This window comes from Petromyzon marinus, chromosome 22, assembly GCF_048934315.1.
Source record: "Petromyzon marinus isolate PM22_M1 ecotype Great Lakes invasive population chromosome 22, UKy_Petmar_22M1.pri1.0, whole genome shotgun sequence".
NCBI classification, from domain to species: domain Eukaryota; kingdom Metazoa; phylum Chordata; class Hyperoartia; order Petromyzontiformes; family Petromyzontidae; genus Petromyzon; species Petromyzon marinus.
In genome coordinates, this window is record NC_133688.1 from 20,919,593 (window position 1) to 20,938,651 (window position 19,059).

General features: G+C 54.6%; 1 protein-coding gene across 6 annotated transcripts; it reads right to left on the reverse strand.

Annotated features, from left to right (window-relative positions):
• Positions 1-371: 371 nt before the first annotated feature.
• On the reverse strand, positions 372-17,844 carry FPGS (folylpolyglutamate synthase). Of its 6 annotated transcripts, none has more exons than XM_076068859.1 (17): positions 17,638-17,844; positions 16,175-16,536; positions 13,073-13,201; positions 12,694-12,747; positions 10,937-11,001; positions 10,311-10,449; positions 9,504-9,578; positions 8,007-8,068; positions 7,243-7,345; positions 6,453-6,530; positions 5,694-5,880; positions 5,153-5,275; positions 4,904-5,001; positions 3,933-3,985; positions 2,574-2,649; positions 2,264-2,327; positions 372-1,907 (listed from the first exon to the last, which is right to left on the reverse strand). In XM_076068859.1, exons 2-17 carry the CDS (start codon positions 16,532-16,534, stop codon positions 1,549-1,551), a joined length of 2,025 nt encoding a protein of 674 aa, XP_075924974.1. In that variant the 5' UTR covers positions 16,535-16,536; positions 17,638-17,844; the 3' UTR covers positions 372-1,548. The 6 variants fall into 6 exon arrangements, with proteins under 6 accessions (XP_075924974.1, XP_032814477.2, XP_032814478.2 ...); XM_032958586.2 differs by having other exon boundaries at positions 13,073-13,204; XM_032958587.2 differs by having other exon boundaries at positions 10,335-10,449; positions 13,073-13,204; positions 16,160-16,536.
• Between the last annotated feature and the right edge of the window lie 1,215 nt (positions 17,845-19,059).

Sequence of the window (19,059 nt, forward strand, 5' to 3'; positions counted from 1 at the left end):
TGATGACTGCTTGTGTTGCAGTCGAAACCTCGAGAAGTGTTTTATATATATATTTTTTTTATCAGTTTCCCTTCAACGTGACTTTACCGAAAGAACCAAGAATATATAGAACGTATGTGCCGCTGGACAGGAAGTCATGGGTTGGACTTGATGACGTCATCAGCCACGTCACACTAGGCGTGGCTCATAGGGGGTTGCCCACCTTCGGGAGGCAGGTTGTGGGGGGGGGCGCCATCTTCAAGAGGTCCGCATAAGCCGGCATGAAAAGGGATTTTTAACACATAGGCTTTCGTGACCAATATTGTCTATAATATAGGTTAAATAATTGTCAGTTTATACATAGGCGTATCTTTAATGCGCTGCACAGCAAGTAAATAACAAGGGTGATTTATTGCAACAATTCCATCAGGAAAAAAAGGTCACTTCTGTTTGTATTCCCCGTCCCCCCATTCCACCTATTCTGGTAGGTCGATCGATTTAATAACGAAACACCACGGCACCACGGGCTCTAGCCACATCATACCAGCGAACCAACATTAGCAATTAATGGTATCAAATAACCCATACAATTTGACACAGAGCTGAACTAATTTTGGCAAAATTCTTGCTCTGCAAATCGTAAAAAAATATCGTCTTGACTCGCGCGATGAACAGGGCGGGTGGTGGTAAAGTGCTGCCCTCCCGTGCGTGGACCAGAGAGAGGTCCACTCGAAGGGATCCAATAAGAAACTGTCAAATCCACTTCCGTGGGCCATTTTTACACTGCTCTGTGAGAGCTCCGAAGAGATCATGTCTCGTGCCATACAATGGCACAATTGGGATAAAATTGGCAATGAACCACAGAACATCACAGAGATGTCGGGGATAGCGGACTGCACATCGTGTGAATCTGGTGAATATCTTCAAACAATGGGACATCTCGTGGCTTAGGTTGAGTGAACTGCAATCTTTCTGCATATTTCAGTTACATCAAACCACAAAAAATAAACGATTTAGGTTGGCATAGTCGTAGCGGTTCACTGTTGGATATACAATCACAGTTGGTGCGTTTTTTGCTCAGAACAGCTGAAAATATAGGCGCGGGAAAATAGGGCGCAGCTGCCCTTCCCAATATTTAGAGAGTGGGACAAAGCCATATGCCGTGCCCCCCTCAATATCACTTATTTAAGGGTTCCCCCTTGGCTACAACTGCAACATCGCTCACACAACAAGCCTGGCACAGCCACTAACCTCGTATCGCCCCCCGTGTCATGATCACAAAGCGATGTTCGAGCCGAACGGAACTCTCCGTTAAAAAACCCGCGACCTTGAAGCGCGAATTTAAGCCCAAGCGCGGCAACGGCAAAGACCCTCAAGAGTTCAGCAAAGCGGTCGCGGGGGTGGGGCAGCAAATCGCTCGGGCAACGACCAGACATCACCCCTCGCCAGGACGCAACCACCGGGCAACAACCGCCGACCGGGGCGAAGGGTCACAAGCGGTCGTACGCCGCCACCACCACCACCAAGATCACGACTCCGCGATCCTTACGATCCTGCGAGCTTGCGATTTTAGGAGAGGCCGAACTCTAAACATTTTAACGCGCCTCCGACCAAGTGCAGGCTGCCCGTGATGAGAACTTGAACGCGCCGAAGCTCCGGCTCCAACTCCGAGCCGATCCAGCGCAGGGCTTCCGAGATGCACGGGAAGACGGCGGACGAGGGGATGGCGGGGTTGCGGGAGGTCGCGCGCGAGAGCGGGCGTGGGGCGGGGGCGGCGGCGCCGTGGCGGGACGCGCCGGGTTCCGGTGCCCAGAAGGCGGCAGCTCGAGAGGGCGTCGCCCTGGTGCGGCAGAGCTGGTCCCATGCCGTCTGGTTCGCCGCGCACTGAGCCATGACCCTCTCCGGAGTGACCGTGTAGTTCACCTGATCTGCAAACGCGCAGCGAGTAGCCGAGGGAAAAAGCGGTTTCACCGATCAAATAGTGACGCTCGTGAAGACGTGATCAAGACGAACGGAACTTTAGTGTCGAGTTGTGTTGTTGTTTCGACCAACTGTTCATCAGCATTATCATCGTCTTAGTGAGATGCACTACCAACAATAGCTTCTTTAGAACCCTTACAATCCACTATGAATGGTTTTTATTCTTGTATCAAGCAAAGAGCTCAGAGGCCACCACTAGATAGCAGCAACCACAGAGAGGAGGGAAAGGAAGATGGGGGCAGCAGTCAGAAGTTACCGGCTGACAATGACAACAACGACTTTGTGTTTTTATTCAACTGCTCACCTGAGCTGTCCGGTGAGATGTTGGTGATGTTTGGGCAGAACACCGCGCAATCAAACTGGCAGGCCTGTTTTGGGTGGGGGGGGTTGCATGGAGAGAGACATCTTGAGGCAAAGCCTCTATAAAATAAACATGCCCACCGGTTCCGTACAGCGTCTTGAGATGCGGTCGCCGCATTTAGACTCGGCCGTGTAAATCCACAGCGTATTGTTTTGCGTGTGTGTTGGGGAGGAGGTGGTAGTGGGGAGGGGTCGTGGAGGTCAGGGGGGAGAGCGGGGTGGGGGCGGTTAAAGGTTAGGGATCGCGGCCACACCTGCAGCAGACCGAGGATGGCGGCCGAGTCCCTGTCGCCGGTCATGTTGAAGAGCAACACTCGCACCACGGGGTCCCTGCGGCAACACTCGCACCACGACACTCACATCACGCGCCACGACATTCACATCACGCGCCACGACACTCACACCGCGACACTCACATCACGCACCGCGACACTCACATCACGCACCACGACACTCACGCTCGCACCGCGACACTCACATCACGCACCGCGACACTCACATCACGCGCCACGACACTCACATCACGCACCGCGACACTCACATGACGCACCGCGACACTCACATCACGCACCGCGACACTCACATCACGCACCGCGACACTCACATCACGCGCCACGACACTCACATCACGCGCCACGACACTCAAGCTCGCACCGCGACACTCACATCACGCACCGCGACACTCACATCACGCGCCACGACACTCACGCTCGCACCGCGACACTCACATCACGCACCGCGACACTCACATCACGCACCGCGACACTCACATCACGCACCGCGACACTCACATCACGCACCGCGACACTCACATCACGCGCCACGACACTCACATCACGCACCGCGACACTCACATCACGCGCCACGACACTCACATCACGCGCCACGACACTCACATCACGCACCGCGACACTCACACTCGTACCGCGACACTCACGCTCGCACCGCGACACTTACATCACGCACCGCGACACTCACATCACGCACCGCGACACTCAAGCTCGCACCGCGACACTCACATCACGCACCGCGACACTCACACCGCGACACTCACATCACGCACCGCGACACTCACATCACGCACCGCGACACTCACATCACGCACCACGACACTCACGCTCGCACCGCGACACTCACACCGCGACACTCACGCTCGCACCCGAGGGGGTGGGTAGCCAGCACCACCGGCCATCTTTGTCTCCCGAGTGATGACGTTTAGACACCGCACCAGGTACTAAATTGAGGCTGAGTCGACCGAGGGGAGGAGGCCTAGGACCGATTCACAGATAATCGCTGCTGCAACACTGGGTGGTGGTGGAGGTGGCCAAAGCGCTTTGAAGCACTTTGAGAGCGTGACGGTACACGCAGACACGGGCATTGCATAGCACCCAGGAGTTACACGCAAGGCGTGGGACCGACTGCAAGGCGTGGGACCGACTGCAAGGCGTGGGACCGACTGCAAGGCGTGGGACCGACTGCAAGGCGTGGGACTGACTGCAAGGCGTGGACTGACACGGCACACCGACAGCCAACAGCACTAAACCAGGGCCAATACAGCCACTCGCTCAACACTGCTCGTCATTTTAACTTACAACAAGACACGCAATACATACCTTGTCGTCCCCTCTTCTTCCAGCACACTCTTTTGAAACCATTTGATACAAGCCTGTAATACAGCACACACGCACAAGACACAATTCTTTAACACAACACACACGCAACACACACACGACACAAGCCTGTAACACAACACACAAGACACAAGTCTGTAACACAACACACACACACAAGACACAAACCTGTAACACAACACACACACACAAGACACAAGCCTGTAACACAACACATACGCACAAGACAAGCCTGTAACACAACACACACGCACAAGACAAGCCTGTAACACAACACACATGCACAAGACAATTCTTTAACACAACACACACGCACGACACAATTATTTAACGCAACACACACACACGACACAAGCCTGTAACACAACACACACACACAAGACACAAACCTGTAACACAACACACACACAAGACACAAGCCTGTAACACAACACATGCACACAAGACACAAGCCTGTAACACAACGGGAAAACAGGAAATGAAAAGGAGATCTGTCAGAGTAGTGGAGGTGGAGTTGCCAGATGAATTGGTTCAGGTAAGTGGGAGAGATATTACGAGTGGCTGAGCAGCTTGCAGGTTCGGGTTAATTCTAGAAGAAAAATGCGGTTGGCCAACGTCACCCACCCACCCGCACGTCGCCCACCCACCCGCACGTCGCCCACCCACCCGCACGTCGCCCACCCACCCACACGTCGCCCACCCACCCACACGTCGCCCACCACGGCGTAACGCACGGCCTGCGCCGTTATCGTCGTTCGGTAAAAGCGCCACTCGTCGTGGGTCGCGAGTCTCCGATCCATTCATTTGCGCCAGGTCCCTCGCCAACCACGTCACCGTTGCCGGCGTCCGTCGCCGGCTACGGTTGCCCGTGAATCTCCGCGAGTCCATCGCCTCGCGCTGGGCGGCGGAAGCACGAAGGGGGGGGTCGTGCCGCGGCGTGGGTTTGGGGGTACCTCGACGCTCTGCACGGTGTGCGCTCCGTCCAGGTAGAAAGTGACGGGCCCCCTCCGCAGGATCTGGCTGCGCCCCGGCCACTCCGTCTCCTTCAAACCTGGAATGCAGAGCAACGATCGTCGTGCGACCGAGCCGGCGGGCGGGCATGCAGGATCACGCACGGCGCAGCTCATCGTCCGTTATGGGGAAGGCAATCGGTTGATTCCCGGCTCGGGCACCTTTCTGCTCAGCCGGACCCTGTCACTTACCCTGCAGCATCGCTGGGCTCAGGGGGAAGGGGTCGGCGGTTGGCAGCGAGGAGCCGGAGTCGTGGGCGTCATAGTGCGTGTTGCCGTTCGCCTTCGTCTCCTCGTGTGCCCGTTCGCTCCCGTCTGCGCACGAGTCCACTCGGGGTTTTCATCGCGAACTGCGGCGTCGCGACACTCGAATCCCCCCGCCCGAACGATCGCGACCGGCTTGGAGAACGCGACGACGATGACGACTAACGGAATTTCGCACATTTTACAGCGGCACGATGCGAAATAAAATAATAATAAAACAAAAACGAAAGTTTCGGAAGTATTGATGGCAACATAAAAGTCCCCTCGCCCAGGCATTTTCGTGTTGTACCGGGCGCCATTTTGCTGGAGTTTCGATGCAAGCGCCGGAAGCTATTGGATGCGGCAGTAGCCTCTCCAGAAGCTCCCGCCGTGCGCAGCAAAACGTCGGACATCGCATCTCGGTAACAACCCGAAAACACGTACGGCGATTCTACGGTCCGCGAGATCGACCGCCCCCTCGAACGCCGACCGTCAAGGGTGGTGGCCGGAGCCGGCGGCGCTCGGAGTCCGGGCCCAGGATACCGACGCAGCCACGCTCGGCTCAGCTGCAGCGCCAGCGTCGCGTTCAGTCGCTGGTGCTCGCCGGCGAGGCCCAGATCGGGATGGCCGGCGTCGTCCGCATAGGCGCTCAGCGGGGGGCACACCTGCAGCGGGCACTGCGCACGTGGTGGTGGGGCGGTGGGGGGGGGGGGCACAGCGAGCGACACCGTTAACGTTTTGTCTTCTCGTTGTTTTATCTCCGTTGCGCTGTCGGCGTCCGCCGCAGAGTTTGCGAACCGGCAGCAGCGCGCGTAGCGGCAGGAGAACCCGGCTGTGAACTAAGGCAGGAGAGAGAAGAAGAGGGAAGGGAGAGAGTGACGAGGGGTGGAGAGGACACGGAGGGTCCGCGCAAGGGGAGCACGCCGCCTCCTATCAGAGACGGACGGTGAGCCCGCGAGGGACGCCGGACGCCTCGTGCACCGCACCGATCCGGCGTTCGGAGCAGGTGGATCGTAAGTCTCCAGCGTCTCAACCCAAGCGGGTGGCGTGGGAAATCGAAATCATTCGGTGAGCAGATGCGTGACAGAATTTGCTTGCTTACACAGCTGCTGCTCGAGAACACTGGTCTGGAGAGCCAACGTGTTCATTTATTTATACGTGGGGAGACAGAACATAGTATATATTTACTTTCACCCAAAATGCTCCACAATAACGCGGGCAAACGCTCGCTTGTAGGATGTCAACTCACGTCGAGCTCGCGCGCGCGCTCCTGCAGGATGGTCATCGCAGACGGAGGCTGCTCCACGGTGAAGGCCGGGACGCCGCGCTGCAAGAGGGGGGAAGCGGGAGAGGTGGCAGTGCCAGCGACGAGAGCTTCACAGACGCAGCGAGACTCGGCAACAAACACCGCTGTCCCGTCACTCTTCAAAACACACGCCTACCCGTGGCCGTCTCCAACACTCGCCCACTACTTGCCTTCCTCTCTTAAACACACAGCACTCGTCCACGACTACATCCACCTGCCTTACACACAAAGCCTTCTCCCACTGTGGCCCTGCAATGCACACCATTACACTCGCCTGCCCTCAGCACTGATCACTACCTCTGCCTGCCTTCGACGCACACCTAACCACTACCAGCACCGAGCCCACTGTTACCACCGCTACCACCAACCATCGTCCAAAATCACCTTCACTGTCACCACCACCATCACCACCATCACACTGCTACTCATGCGTGCTTGCTTTTAACGCACGACAACAACAACAAAAGCGGTCCCTTGTATTGCCTAAACAAACTGTCGAGGCAAGTGCTGTTAGCGAGCACCTATGAGGGCTGGCACGACACACGTACACACAGACACACCGCTGAACTTCGCATCGGACATTCCACATAATTGCAGCAATCAAATCGACCACCTCGTTCAAAATCTGTCTCCGTCGCGGAGACATCGACCCGACCACCGGGGGGTCTCCCAGTCCAGCGAGCAAATAAATAAATATATTGCCGTGGGTGGCTCGCGGGCACGGCGTCTCCACCTTGAAGATGCCAGCCTTCTGCCAGGCGATCTTTTCGATGGTGTTGCCCAGGATGCTCATGTGGTCCATGCCCAACGAGGCGACTCCACAAACCGTGGGCTTCCTACGCGCAGCACGCACGGCACGTTACGCACGGCACGGCACGTTATGCACGGCACGGCACGTTACGCACGGCACGTTATGCACGGCACGCACGGCACGGAACGCACGGCACGCATGGCACGTTACGCACGGCACGGCAGGCACGGCACGTTACGCACGGCACGGCACGCACGGCACGGCACGCACGACACGCACGGCACGCACGGCACGTTACGCACGGCACGGCACGCACGGCACGGCACGCACGGCACGTTACGCACGACACGCACGGCACGCACGGCACGTTACGCACGGCACACTACGCACGGCACGCACGTTACGCACGACACGTTACGCACGGCACGCACGGCACGTACAGCACGCTCTGCCTGACAAAGCTGGGATTTTGGCAAATTAAGTGCAAAACCAAATTTAAAGCAGAGGGAAGGGAGAGTGACTGGCAACTGGGCCAAGACCACCATCCAACTACGATTAGAGGGCCCAGTTTAATTACGGCTTGGGAGCCAGGACCGCAGTGGTGCCGGGTCAGCACTCCGACCTCCGAGTCACCCAGATACCTCTGCACCAGCCTCGTTGACAAACAACCCGAAGGTCATATCAAGGTCATATCAAGGTCATATCAACCATTCTCAACTTTTGAAAAAAAGGGGGGGGGGCGGCACCTGACGATGTTGGTGCAGTCGAAGGCCCCACCGATCCCCACCTCCACCACAGCGAGGTCCACCTGGAACGAGCCCAACATCCCCCCTCGGCCTCAACGGACTGTGCTATGGTTGGTACCACGCCCGGCCGCCTTTGTCTCCCAGCGGTGAAGCTTATAGTAATGGTAAAGGTTGCAGTCCTGTAAGTCCTCGCTCACGCCGCTGAGACAAAGATCCACTGTAAAGCCTTAACAGACTGCATGATCAAGTGCTGTAAGCGAGCGCCTATGAAGGCCGGCACGGCACACAAGGCGGTGGGGGTTGCCAGCACCACGACCGGCCGCCGTTGTCTCCCAAGTGGTGATGGTTGCACACCGCACCAGGTACTCGTGTGAGCCTAAGCTGACTTAGGGGAGGCCCACACACGCACACACGAGGGGGGAAGGACCGACGTTTTACCTCCCTTGTTGATTTACGCTCTCACGTTAATACATAACCGCTCTGCAAACACAAACGCGGCTACCGAGCGTTTTGGCAAGTTGTTATGGAGTCTTACGCAACAATTGGACTTGAAATGTCAATCAACTTGGCTCCAGCGAACCGACGCATTTTTTTTGCACTTTTGAAATCTTTTTCAGAGATTTGTGATACATCATCGTTATTGTTATTCTTATGCTTGTTTGCCCAGGAGAGACAGCTTCACACAAGTCATGACCTGGGTGGATTGCAAAGGAGTAATTTGCGGGGTAGTTTTTAAAATTGAGCAAATTTTGACCCCGACGCCGGGGATCTTGAAAGTGAAGATGGGCTATAGCATTATTAGGGTTCATGCGCACTGCAGTATTATGCAGGGCGGCCGCTGGAATCGAACCAGCCACCTCTGCAACAAGTGGCGAACGCGCTACCGCTGAGGCCACCGCGTCACTGTCCCCTGCTTGGCCGTATTTTGACCTTCCCGGAATTAGCCGCTCAGTGGTCGTTTCGAAGCAGGTGCAGGAGCCGGAGTAAGCGCCCGTCGTGGTTTTGGGAGTAAACCAAAGTGCGCCGCCGTGTTCAACGTTGACGCCGCCAGCCGTGCGCGCGGCTGCGACGCGGAGAAAACGAAGCGTCAACGAGCTCCGTTTTCGCGATAATGATGTTTCTGCTTTAGCCAGACTGTGTGGCGTTAGCAAGGGTTGGTGGATCACCACACAGAGGTTGTGCCCTGGCCTTTTCAGAAGGCGCGACAGCGACATGTCCCTTCTGTATGGGATAGAGCGCTCCCCCTTCGTACGTGTGGGTTTTCTCCGGGTCTCTGGTTTCCTCCCACGTCAACACTAGGTAATTGGTTGAATACATCCAAATATATAAGCACATCAGAGCTTGGGCAATTGCCGGTGGTGCCAGTTGACCGCCGCCTGGCTGCTGCCTTCCCACTGGAATGTGGTTCTTTGGCGACTGGGAGCGACGCAATTTGCGTGAACGGCGATGATGCGAAATGACCTCAAACCGAACACTAAAAAGTTAACTTTTTCTTACCTTCTCCTGCAAGAAGACGTGGAAGGCCATAATGGTCAGGAAGCGGAAGTATGCGGGCATGGGGTTCCCAGAATCCTACGGCAACAATGATTCACGCTGTCACAACCAGGCACGGCTTCCCCGAACCAGCCTCATCACTTCGATTGGTGCCCCAATGTAATCCCAATCGCGCTATCGGCGTACCATCGTCGCGAGGCGGAGAATCCATTCGGAACTCTCCCCCTTCGTGTTAGGGAACGGTCCACGGAAGCGAACATTACAGAGTAACATCCCAGATCCCTTCTTCAAGTGCCCTCTGGCCCACATAGTAGAGGGCAGCACTTTCCCAGAGAGCAATGCTCACAACATGGCAGACAAACTGATAGATGGAATTTTCAGAGCCGGAATTGAGTGCAAAAGCAAACTAAATGCGATTTTTTTTTTGTGTGCACTCATGAGTAACTGAGCTGAGACCATCAACTCGTTACACGAATTAATTGTAGGTGGTGGAACCCCGACTGCAACCGTGGCTCTCAGTGGTGCCAGCTCAGCACCCTGACCGTTGAGCAACCCGTCCTCCTCTAAACCAGCCTCGTCGCTAAACAAAAATATGTTTTTCCACTGTAGAACCTGAGCGGTGCCATTCACATCACACGTTCCAGTGTGCGGACGCAACGTGTTTATCACGGTTTATTTCTGGCTCGGCTTGACAAATAGCCAGCGGAAAACCCCCTGCGCTGGCTCGGATCAGATGTGTCAGTAGAAATAAATTGTTCTGAATGTCACCAAGCCAGCCTTGATCTGAAAGCCAATAAAGAGGTGGAGTACAAGGATGAGGTGCGCAGGCCGTGCCATGGTCTCGTTCAGGCGGTTGTAGATTTCCCAGAAGTACTTGGTGTAGAGTTGCTCGCTGATTGGCTGGCCATTGATGCGGATCCGCTCGCGCACCTGCACCAAATGTGGAGAGCTGCAGCAAGTGAAAATCGTCACAGCAGAGGTGAAACGCGGCACAACATCGCGGCACATGGCGGCACAAACCATCACCACGGTCTGGCGAATCGTGGTGATGGCACATAACATCAAGACATCGCATCGCCACATCGCGGCACGTCACATTACAACATCATATCACTACATGTGACGTGACGTCGTGACGTCACGGCATATCACGTGACCACATCACGTAACCACAGCACGATATCTAGGCCCATCATGACAACGCAACACACACCACGCGGCACAGGACGCGACTGTCCGTCACACAGACAAACGCAAGCGTGGTCGTTCGTTTGTCACGCCGCCTGAAAGGCAAGCTCTGGATTATGGGAAACAAATTAACAACTCGGGTTTACTTAAAGAATTTGCGCAACTCGCTTGAGCGTGAACGTGACGATCAAAATCCCATAAGCGTGGCGAGCGGTTGTGTTCCCCCCCGCCTCCACCCCGATGCTCACGTGTATAGGCCGGTCTTGAATCCTAACTTGTGCAGAATCCGTTCCGTGAATGCACACGTGGATCCCTGCAGACGTCACATGCAGACGCAACAATAAAGACAAAGATCCCCCATATAAACCGTTGGGGCAAGTGCCGTTAAGCGAGCACCTACGAAGCCCAGCACTGCACAAGATGTTTAATACACGCTACACCAGGTACTCATTCAAGGCTGAGTCGACCTAGGGGAGGCCCAGGACAGATTAAATTATTCGCTACTGTTATTGGTTGTCATCGGGAATATAACTTGAGTCGCCAACCACTACACTACCGTTCCTCTCTGCAGACAAAGATCCCCCGTATAGCCTTACCAGACTGTAGGGGCAAGTGCTGTTAGCGAGCACCTATAAAGGCCGGCACAGCACACGAGGGGGTGGGTGGCCAACACCACGCCCGGCCGCCTTTGTCTCCCTAGTGGCGATGTTTACACATCGCACCAGGTACTCATTTGAGGCTGAGTCGACCTAGGGGAGGCCAAATACCGGTTCAGATAATTGTCACCGGTGTTTGCCGTGAGAGGGAATCGAACCCGAGTCGCCAGGTTCATAGCGCAGCGCGCTAACCGCTACACCATCGCTCCCCACACACAACAATAATAATTTGCCACTAAGTGATTGTGGTGTCACCACAGCCCTTGCACCAGTCTAGGTGCACTTTAAAGCGTGAAATGTGGAAGGCTCTCTGCTAGCTGGAGGTCACTGGACAACCCCAGGTGCCATGGGTTGACTGACCGCGATCACTGTGTTTAAGCCACCCGGCACTCCGCTCATTGTTGTGAATGTCACAAACACAGACGCTCACACGCAAACACACGCACGCATACCAAGGCATGTAGGCACAAAGACTAAGATGCAGACACACACATGCAGACACGCAGAGATAATCCACACTCACAGCCACCCACGCGACACCACGCGCCCATCGCTCTCTATCCAAGAACAGCAGAGCACCCATTGGTTCCTCCACATGCAGCAACTCACCACGCCCCCCAACGCCTCCCCCTTCCCCTCGGCAATTCTATTAACGGACAAGATTTTAGATGAGGGGGACGAGTGGCTCAGATCACTGAGCTGGCACCGCTGAGATGCTGGGTTCAAATCCAGGTTTCAGCCGCTGTCTATGATTAAACCGGTTTCTCGAGTGCAGCGCGTTGATGGTCTCAGCCAGAATACTGATTGCAAAAAAAGCACCCCATTAAATATAGGTTTGACGGCCGTACGAAGGATGTTACTCTCGGTGGTTAAGCGGGTGGGTAAGTGTCGCCCCCAAATGCATGGGCGGGGAGATGTTAAATACCTCGTCTGATATTTAGGAGCGCGTGGGTTCGATACCGACGCTGATGCATGTATTTTTGGAGTTTGCATGTTCTCTCCCCGTGGTCGCGTGGATTTTTCTAGGGTCCTCCGGTTTTTCCCTCCACATTTAGAAACATGTGTTTAAAGTATTTGCTGCAATACATTTCCACGTGAAAAGATACTAAGTTGAGCTATAATTTTGTGGCCAGGTTGCTTCTGAAAAAGAGCTATATAGCTGCAAGCCTTACATGGTAAAATAAAAAAAAGTTTAAAAGAGTAAAGAGAATGCCCGCGGGGTCCTCTGAAAGCAGAACGGTTGGACAGACGCACAGACGGACGGATAAAGAGACGCACGGATGGACAAACAGACGGGCGGGCAAAAGGACAGGCACATCGACAGACGCAGGGTGCTGCGGGTGACGCACCTTGCCCTTGGTGCCGCTCACGTGGATGACGTTTAGCCGATCGAGGTCGCCCACCTGCACGCAGCACGCGGCACACGGCGGGCGGTCACGGGCGACACCACAAAACCTCTCCCGCCGGCACCGGCCACAGCCGCCCCCGCCGGGATGACCATCGCCTGCGCTGCTGCTGGGGCGAGCGAGCGGCTCGGCAAGTGAGCGGGTGGGTGAGAGCGTAGGTGAGCGAGCGGGCGAGCAGGCAGGAGAGCGAGTGCACGAGCGTGTAGGGGAGCATGCAGGGATGTAGGTGAGTGAGCGAGCGGCTGGGTGAGACAGCAGGTGAGCATATGCGAGAGTGAGTGGCCAGACTCGTGTGCGAGCGAGCGAGCGTGCGAGTGCTCACGTTGATCTGGCAACGCTGCAGGTAGCGCTCCACCAGGGGCAGCTGGTTGGAGGCCTGGCGGCCGTGGTCGCGTCGCGTCTGCTGCAGTGTCTGGGCATTGGTCTGCAGCCGGTTCAGCACCTTGATGGCCTCCTGAGCACAACCGCATTCATACTCAAGCATTCGCCACACGCTCAAAGTCCACACGCTCACTGTCCACGCGCTCGGTCTACATTTACCACACTCACCGCCCAAACTCACACTCACCACACTCACCGTCCACCCTCACCTTCCACACTCACGCACACATCATCTACAATCCCCACATGCACCGTCTACACTCAGAATCTATGGGTCTCCATATTAATCTATGGGTCTGTGTGTGAGTCTAGAAGTCTGTGTGTGATTCTGTGGGCTTCTATGCGAGTCTATGGGCTTTTGCGCATGTTGATTGGTCTATGGATTTATGTGAAAGTTTATGGGTCTCTATGTGGGTCTACGTTTTTTTGCGTGAAACTCTGGTTCTCTGTGAGATAGTGATGATGATAACAATGCTAGCACATTTCATTTTATCATTGAATCCATCTGGACAACCCGGGGTGGACTTTGTAGCCTCCTCAACCGAGAGCTGACACTGGTAACACAAAAACACAAAATCCTGGACTCTTGAGAGCCGCGAGGACTGGAGTTTGAAACTCCGTGCAGCAGGTGACACCAACATTGCTGTGCGGAGCTCATAAAAATAAATTACATCCCAGCCAACTAGTAACAACAACAGACACGCACGATAATATGAACAGACACACAATAACATGAACATACACACACAATAACATGAACATACAGACACACATAATAACAGGAACAGAGACACACACAATAACATGAAGATACAGACACGATAACATAAACACACACGATAGCATAAAAATATGCAGACACACAATAACATGAACATACAGACACACACAACAACACGAACACAAACAGCAAGAAAGGTGGCCAGGTGGCTGAGATGTCGGAGCGCTGAGGCCAGCAACGCTGAGAGCCGGGGTTCAGAATCGAGTTTCAGCCGACGATGTCCTCAGCCGGGTCACCAGACGAGCGACACAGAGACCGCCGGACTCGCAGAAAGACCCATAGGCTCACATAGACTGGGTTGTAAATGAAACCGGGTTCTCAAGTGTCGTGAGCTCATGGTCTCAGCCCCGGTCAACAATGACTGCACAATGAACCCAATCACATTCAATCTCGTTGTACATTTAATTTGGTTCAATTCCAGCTCCGAGAATTAAAATAAAGCAACTTGACTGTCATACCAATGGGACACTACTCTCTGTGTGAGGGCAGGTTGGGGACATTCTGCCTTGCACTGGGTGGAACATTGGAAGCAGATCTGTGGTTGTCCCTTCCGTGGGCAGTTCTCGAACGTGAAGGGTTGCCCTGCCCTTGTGTGTGAGTTCGGAATGGGTGTTTCGTTTCCAAGACGTTCTAGGGCGCAACCTAAGCCGTTGCACCACAGACAAGACGGTTAAATATGCAATGACACATCGCTTTTTTACATCGGATCTCTGCACCGAGCAGACTCGTGCGTCTGCGGATCTCACCGATTAAAAATACTCTCGTCGGTCACCCAAAGCGTCGCACGGCGCTGGCGTTCGAGCCAACAAAAGTTTAGTCCATAAGAGGTTTTTTTTGGGTTAGATGGCATAAATAAATGTGTCGTTAAAACCCGCCACCACCCGACAGCCAACTAGTAAGGGTTGTCACGTAAACAGCAATACCTGATCAAAACAAGGGCATACCTGATCAAACCAAGGGAATCGAAAACACCAAGACTTTATGGGCTACCAAAAATTCACAAACCTGATGTCCCACTAAGACCCATAGTACAATAGGCTCTGCCACGTACAAATGAGCACAATACGTAACGAAACAAATACAGCCCTACATCGGTAGGACCTCTTCGTTCATCAAAAACTCTGAACATCTCGTAAATATAATCAAAGATGTTAAGCTTAACCCTAATGATATTCTTGTAAGTTTTGATGCGACTTCTCTGTGCACGAGGGTTCGGCTAAACACAGGTTTAGCCAAAGATATCCCAAGACTAAATGTTGTGAACCAAGCCACAATATTTACAATCTGAGTACGACGTTTCGCCAGTAATAACAACTAGCTTCATCAGGCAACAGCCAGATTTGTGGCGGGTTTTAACGACACATTTATATATTTACGCGATCGAACCCAAAAAACCTCTATTATGGATGATATTGGTCACGAAAGCCTGTTAAAAAGTTTAGTTTCATTTTCATAGTTCAGCAATCGGGACGAGATTGCGGGGAAAAAATACAACTTGGGCTACGAATCCACAAAGCCCTGGATCATCACCATTTCTCGTGATATACTCAAACCATCCATGCTGGTGGTGTTTCTTCACTTTAGACGCAACTGCAAAAGGTCATTTGCTGCACTCAAATCAACATCAGCCCGGTATCAAAGTCCCCATGAACTCTTGACTGTCCTTATCCCCGTTATCATTCTCATTACTGCTATCAATAGTCTGCACACCAACTATCACCAACCAGTCCAATGGGCAAACGCACACAGACCCCCCGTGTAGCCTTCACACACTGTTAAGCCAAGTGCTGTTAGCGACTAGCACCTATGAAACAACGGCACACGATGGGTGGGTGGCCAGCACCACGCGCAGCCGCCTTTGTTTCCCGAGTGGCGATGTTTACACATCGCACCAGGCACTCATTTGAGTGCCGAGTCGACCTCGGGGAAGCCCAGGATCGATTCAGACAATCGTCACTGATATTAGCCGCGTGCCGAACTCGTGTGGCCGGGTTCGTAGCGCAGCGCGCAAACCGCTATACGACCGCTCCCCACACGTGCACACTCCCACACACACACAAAGACATCAAGCACCATGTGCATCACCACCATGAATACCCACGCCATGGTCGCTACAACGAAGCACACCGTGGCCAGCTCGAGCCCACATCTGGCCCAGTCAATAACCGCGGCCGTTAAGAGAGGAGCGCGCACGTGCGCGGCGTGTACGCCTCGCGCGCGCACTGTACACGGAACGCACGTGCTTACTGTACGCGCACGTGCCTCGTACTCCATGGAGAGCGCGCTGGGGGCCACGTCCAGCTCTCGGTTGCGGTCCAGGTTGGGCTGTCGGTCCGGATCAACGTCGCGGTCGGATCTGAACGCCGATGCGAAGTTGGAATCCCCGCGATCGCGTTGTCCGACCCAGATCGGCCTCTGGCACTGGGAACTGGTCCGGGTCCGGTTCTGGTTGCGATCCTGGCGACTTTCCCTCGCCGCTCGGCACCACCGGTCCCAGGTCCGGTTCGGGTCGCGATCGCGGTTCGCGTCCCAGTGGGAGGACGACGACGACGAGGAGGAGGTCCCGAGCGCGCGCGCCGGGGTAGCGGCCAGAGCGCGACCAACACGGGACACGGCGCTCATCCCTGGCGGGGGGCGGGGGATGAAGTTGCGGCGGCGATAAAGGGCAATGGGGTGGAGTGGTGGAGGGGAGGCTGGGGGTCAAGTGAGGTGGTGGGTGGAGGAGGGAAGTGGAGACTGAAGAGTGGTCCGAGGGAGGGGAAAGACGACAGGAGATGAGAGGGGAGGATGAAGTTGCAGAGGGGATGGAGGTGGACCGGGGAGGGCAGAGGGGATGAGGGGACAATAGGAGAGGTGGTGGGCGGGAGGATGACATTGCGATCGAGATAGGATTGGGTTGATAGAGGGGGGTGGGAAGATTAAGGGAGACAAATTGGCGAGGTAAGGTTCGAGATGGTGGTGGACGGGGGAGGATTGAAAGAGTGGGTGCTGGGGGGGGGGTCAAGTGAGTTTAAGGTGTGGTGGGGGGCACTGGAGACGTGTGATAGCTGAGAATGGGAGAGCCTCCGGGAGCCTCGGGTTCGTTTTCAGGAGGGTGCCTCTGCTTTTTGGCATGTTTGCCAAAAATGCCATCAATGAGAGGAGCTCGGATTTGTATTGGGACGCAACCGAAGAGCCCGAAAAAATGCAACACAGGAGGTGACACTCGGTGACCCATCGATGCATTTACTAATCCATTGCTGCACTGCCATCTCCACAAACAACGCGTACAGTCATGGTTGCACTGCCTTGTAAAGCACGAACTGCCCTGTGGATATACTGCCCCCGTCATGGGAATGTGGAATTTCCAACATACAGGTGACAGTGCACCGGCATTCTCGTGTACACGCGGGGTGTCTTCGGGTTACTCCAGAAGCATTAATTCATTAACACGAGTCGGCACCACCCCTAAGCTCGAGAGCTCATCCAGGGAGGTAAGTGGCCCACCCTTGCACGCTGGCGAGACGTCTATGAAGAGATGGGAGTAAGCCACACGTTACCCCCTCCCGCCCCAATGTATACTTATAGATTGACAAGAGGCCGTTGATTTAACTGCCGTGAGAACGAATCGATTTAAACGGCGACCGTGCCACCACATCGGCGATGCGAAGCGCAGCACTGTACGAATGACGATGGCGACAGTGGAGTTACAGTACGACACGAGCTGCTTCTGCTATCGCCTTCACCTTCTGCTGTTGCTGCTGCGGCTGTTGCCCCAAACAAACAAGAGACGCCTCACGTCCAGCCCCTGTCGCAACGATGGCTGTGCGGCAACGTGCGCTCGCAAACACGAAGGCAGAGAGCGCCGCGCTCGCTCAACACGTGGCCCGCACCACGCCGCTGCCTCTGCCAGGACGGAGCGGCCGATGCGCGGTGGGAAATGTGGACGCGCGGCGTCTTGAAAATCCCAGTTCACATGGGCAGCGCACCGGGGGGTGGGGCAGGGGGCGGGCGAAGAGGAGGGTCCGCCCACTGAATTTACGACACTTTGCGACTTGCAGAATCAGAATCTTGTCCGCAGTACAAATGTGGTGTCGTTAAAGCCGCCACCACCCGCCACAGCCGATTAGTAAGGTTAGCCACGTTCAGTTCGGTACTGGTACAGCACACCGGTTGTGTGGGAGAGTAAAGCCACAACATTTACAATCTTATATTCAGACTGCAGGAGGTGGAATCCGAAGAGCTATGAAGCTCAGTCGGGGCGGAGTCATGACGGATACCAATTGAATGTAACAAAAACATCTTCCCGATCAACAGTTTTGAAATTGGCACATGGTAGTACCTTTCATTAACGGCTGTAATCGATTTAAGGCACACAATCGTTTGAATGATTTGGCTGCTATAAATGTGCACAGGATAATGAGCCACTTCGTGTCTGCCAGGTCGCCTCTGTTAAAGAGCGACAGAGCTCAGTGGGAGTTGGGAGGATGGGGATTAGTTTCGTGTTGCCTTTGGATATGCGTTGGGGCGATTTCTTTACCTAACTTTGCGCCCTTATCGTGTTGTTGTATTGTCGCAATGTCTTACCCGCCCCTACTGGACATGTGTGTAAAAACGAGATTCATAGCTCATGGGACTTCTCCAGGATAATAAAAAAGAAACATTATTTTCATTCTAATTTCAAGAATAAATTAAATCGAAATCGCCCTCAGGATTACGTCACCGCCTTTACGACAACTCCCAGGCAACGAGGCCGTTGACGATGCTGGAGACCGTCTTTACGACGCCTTGACGACGTCTTTACGACGCCTTGACGACGTCCTGACGACGGCGCGAGCCGCGTCCGTCTCCGCCATAGACTCTGCGGCTCGGGGCCCATGGAGGAGGCGGCCCGCACATAACTTGAGCCCTCTCTCTCCCTGTACCCACAGAACTTGAACCCTCTCTCTCCCTGTACGCACAGAACCTGAGCCCTCTCTCTCCCTGTACCCACAGAACTTGAGCCCTCTCCCTGTACCCACATAACTTGAGCCCTCTCTCTCCCTGTACGCACAGAACCTGAGCCCTCTCTCTCCCTGTACCCACAGAACTTGAACCCTCTCCCTGTACCCAAAGAACCTGAGTCCTCTCTCTCCCTGTAATCACAGAACTTGAACCCTCTCTCTCCC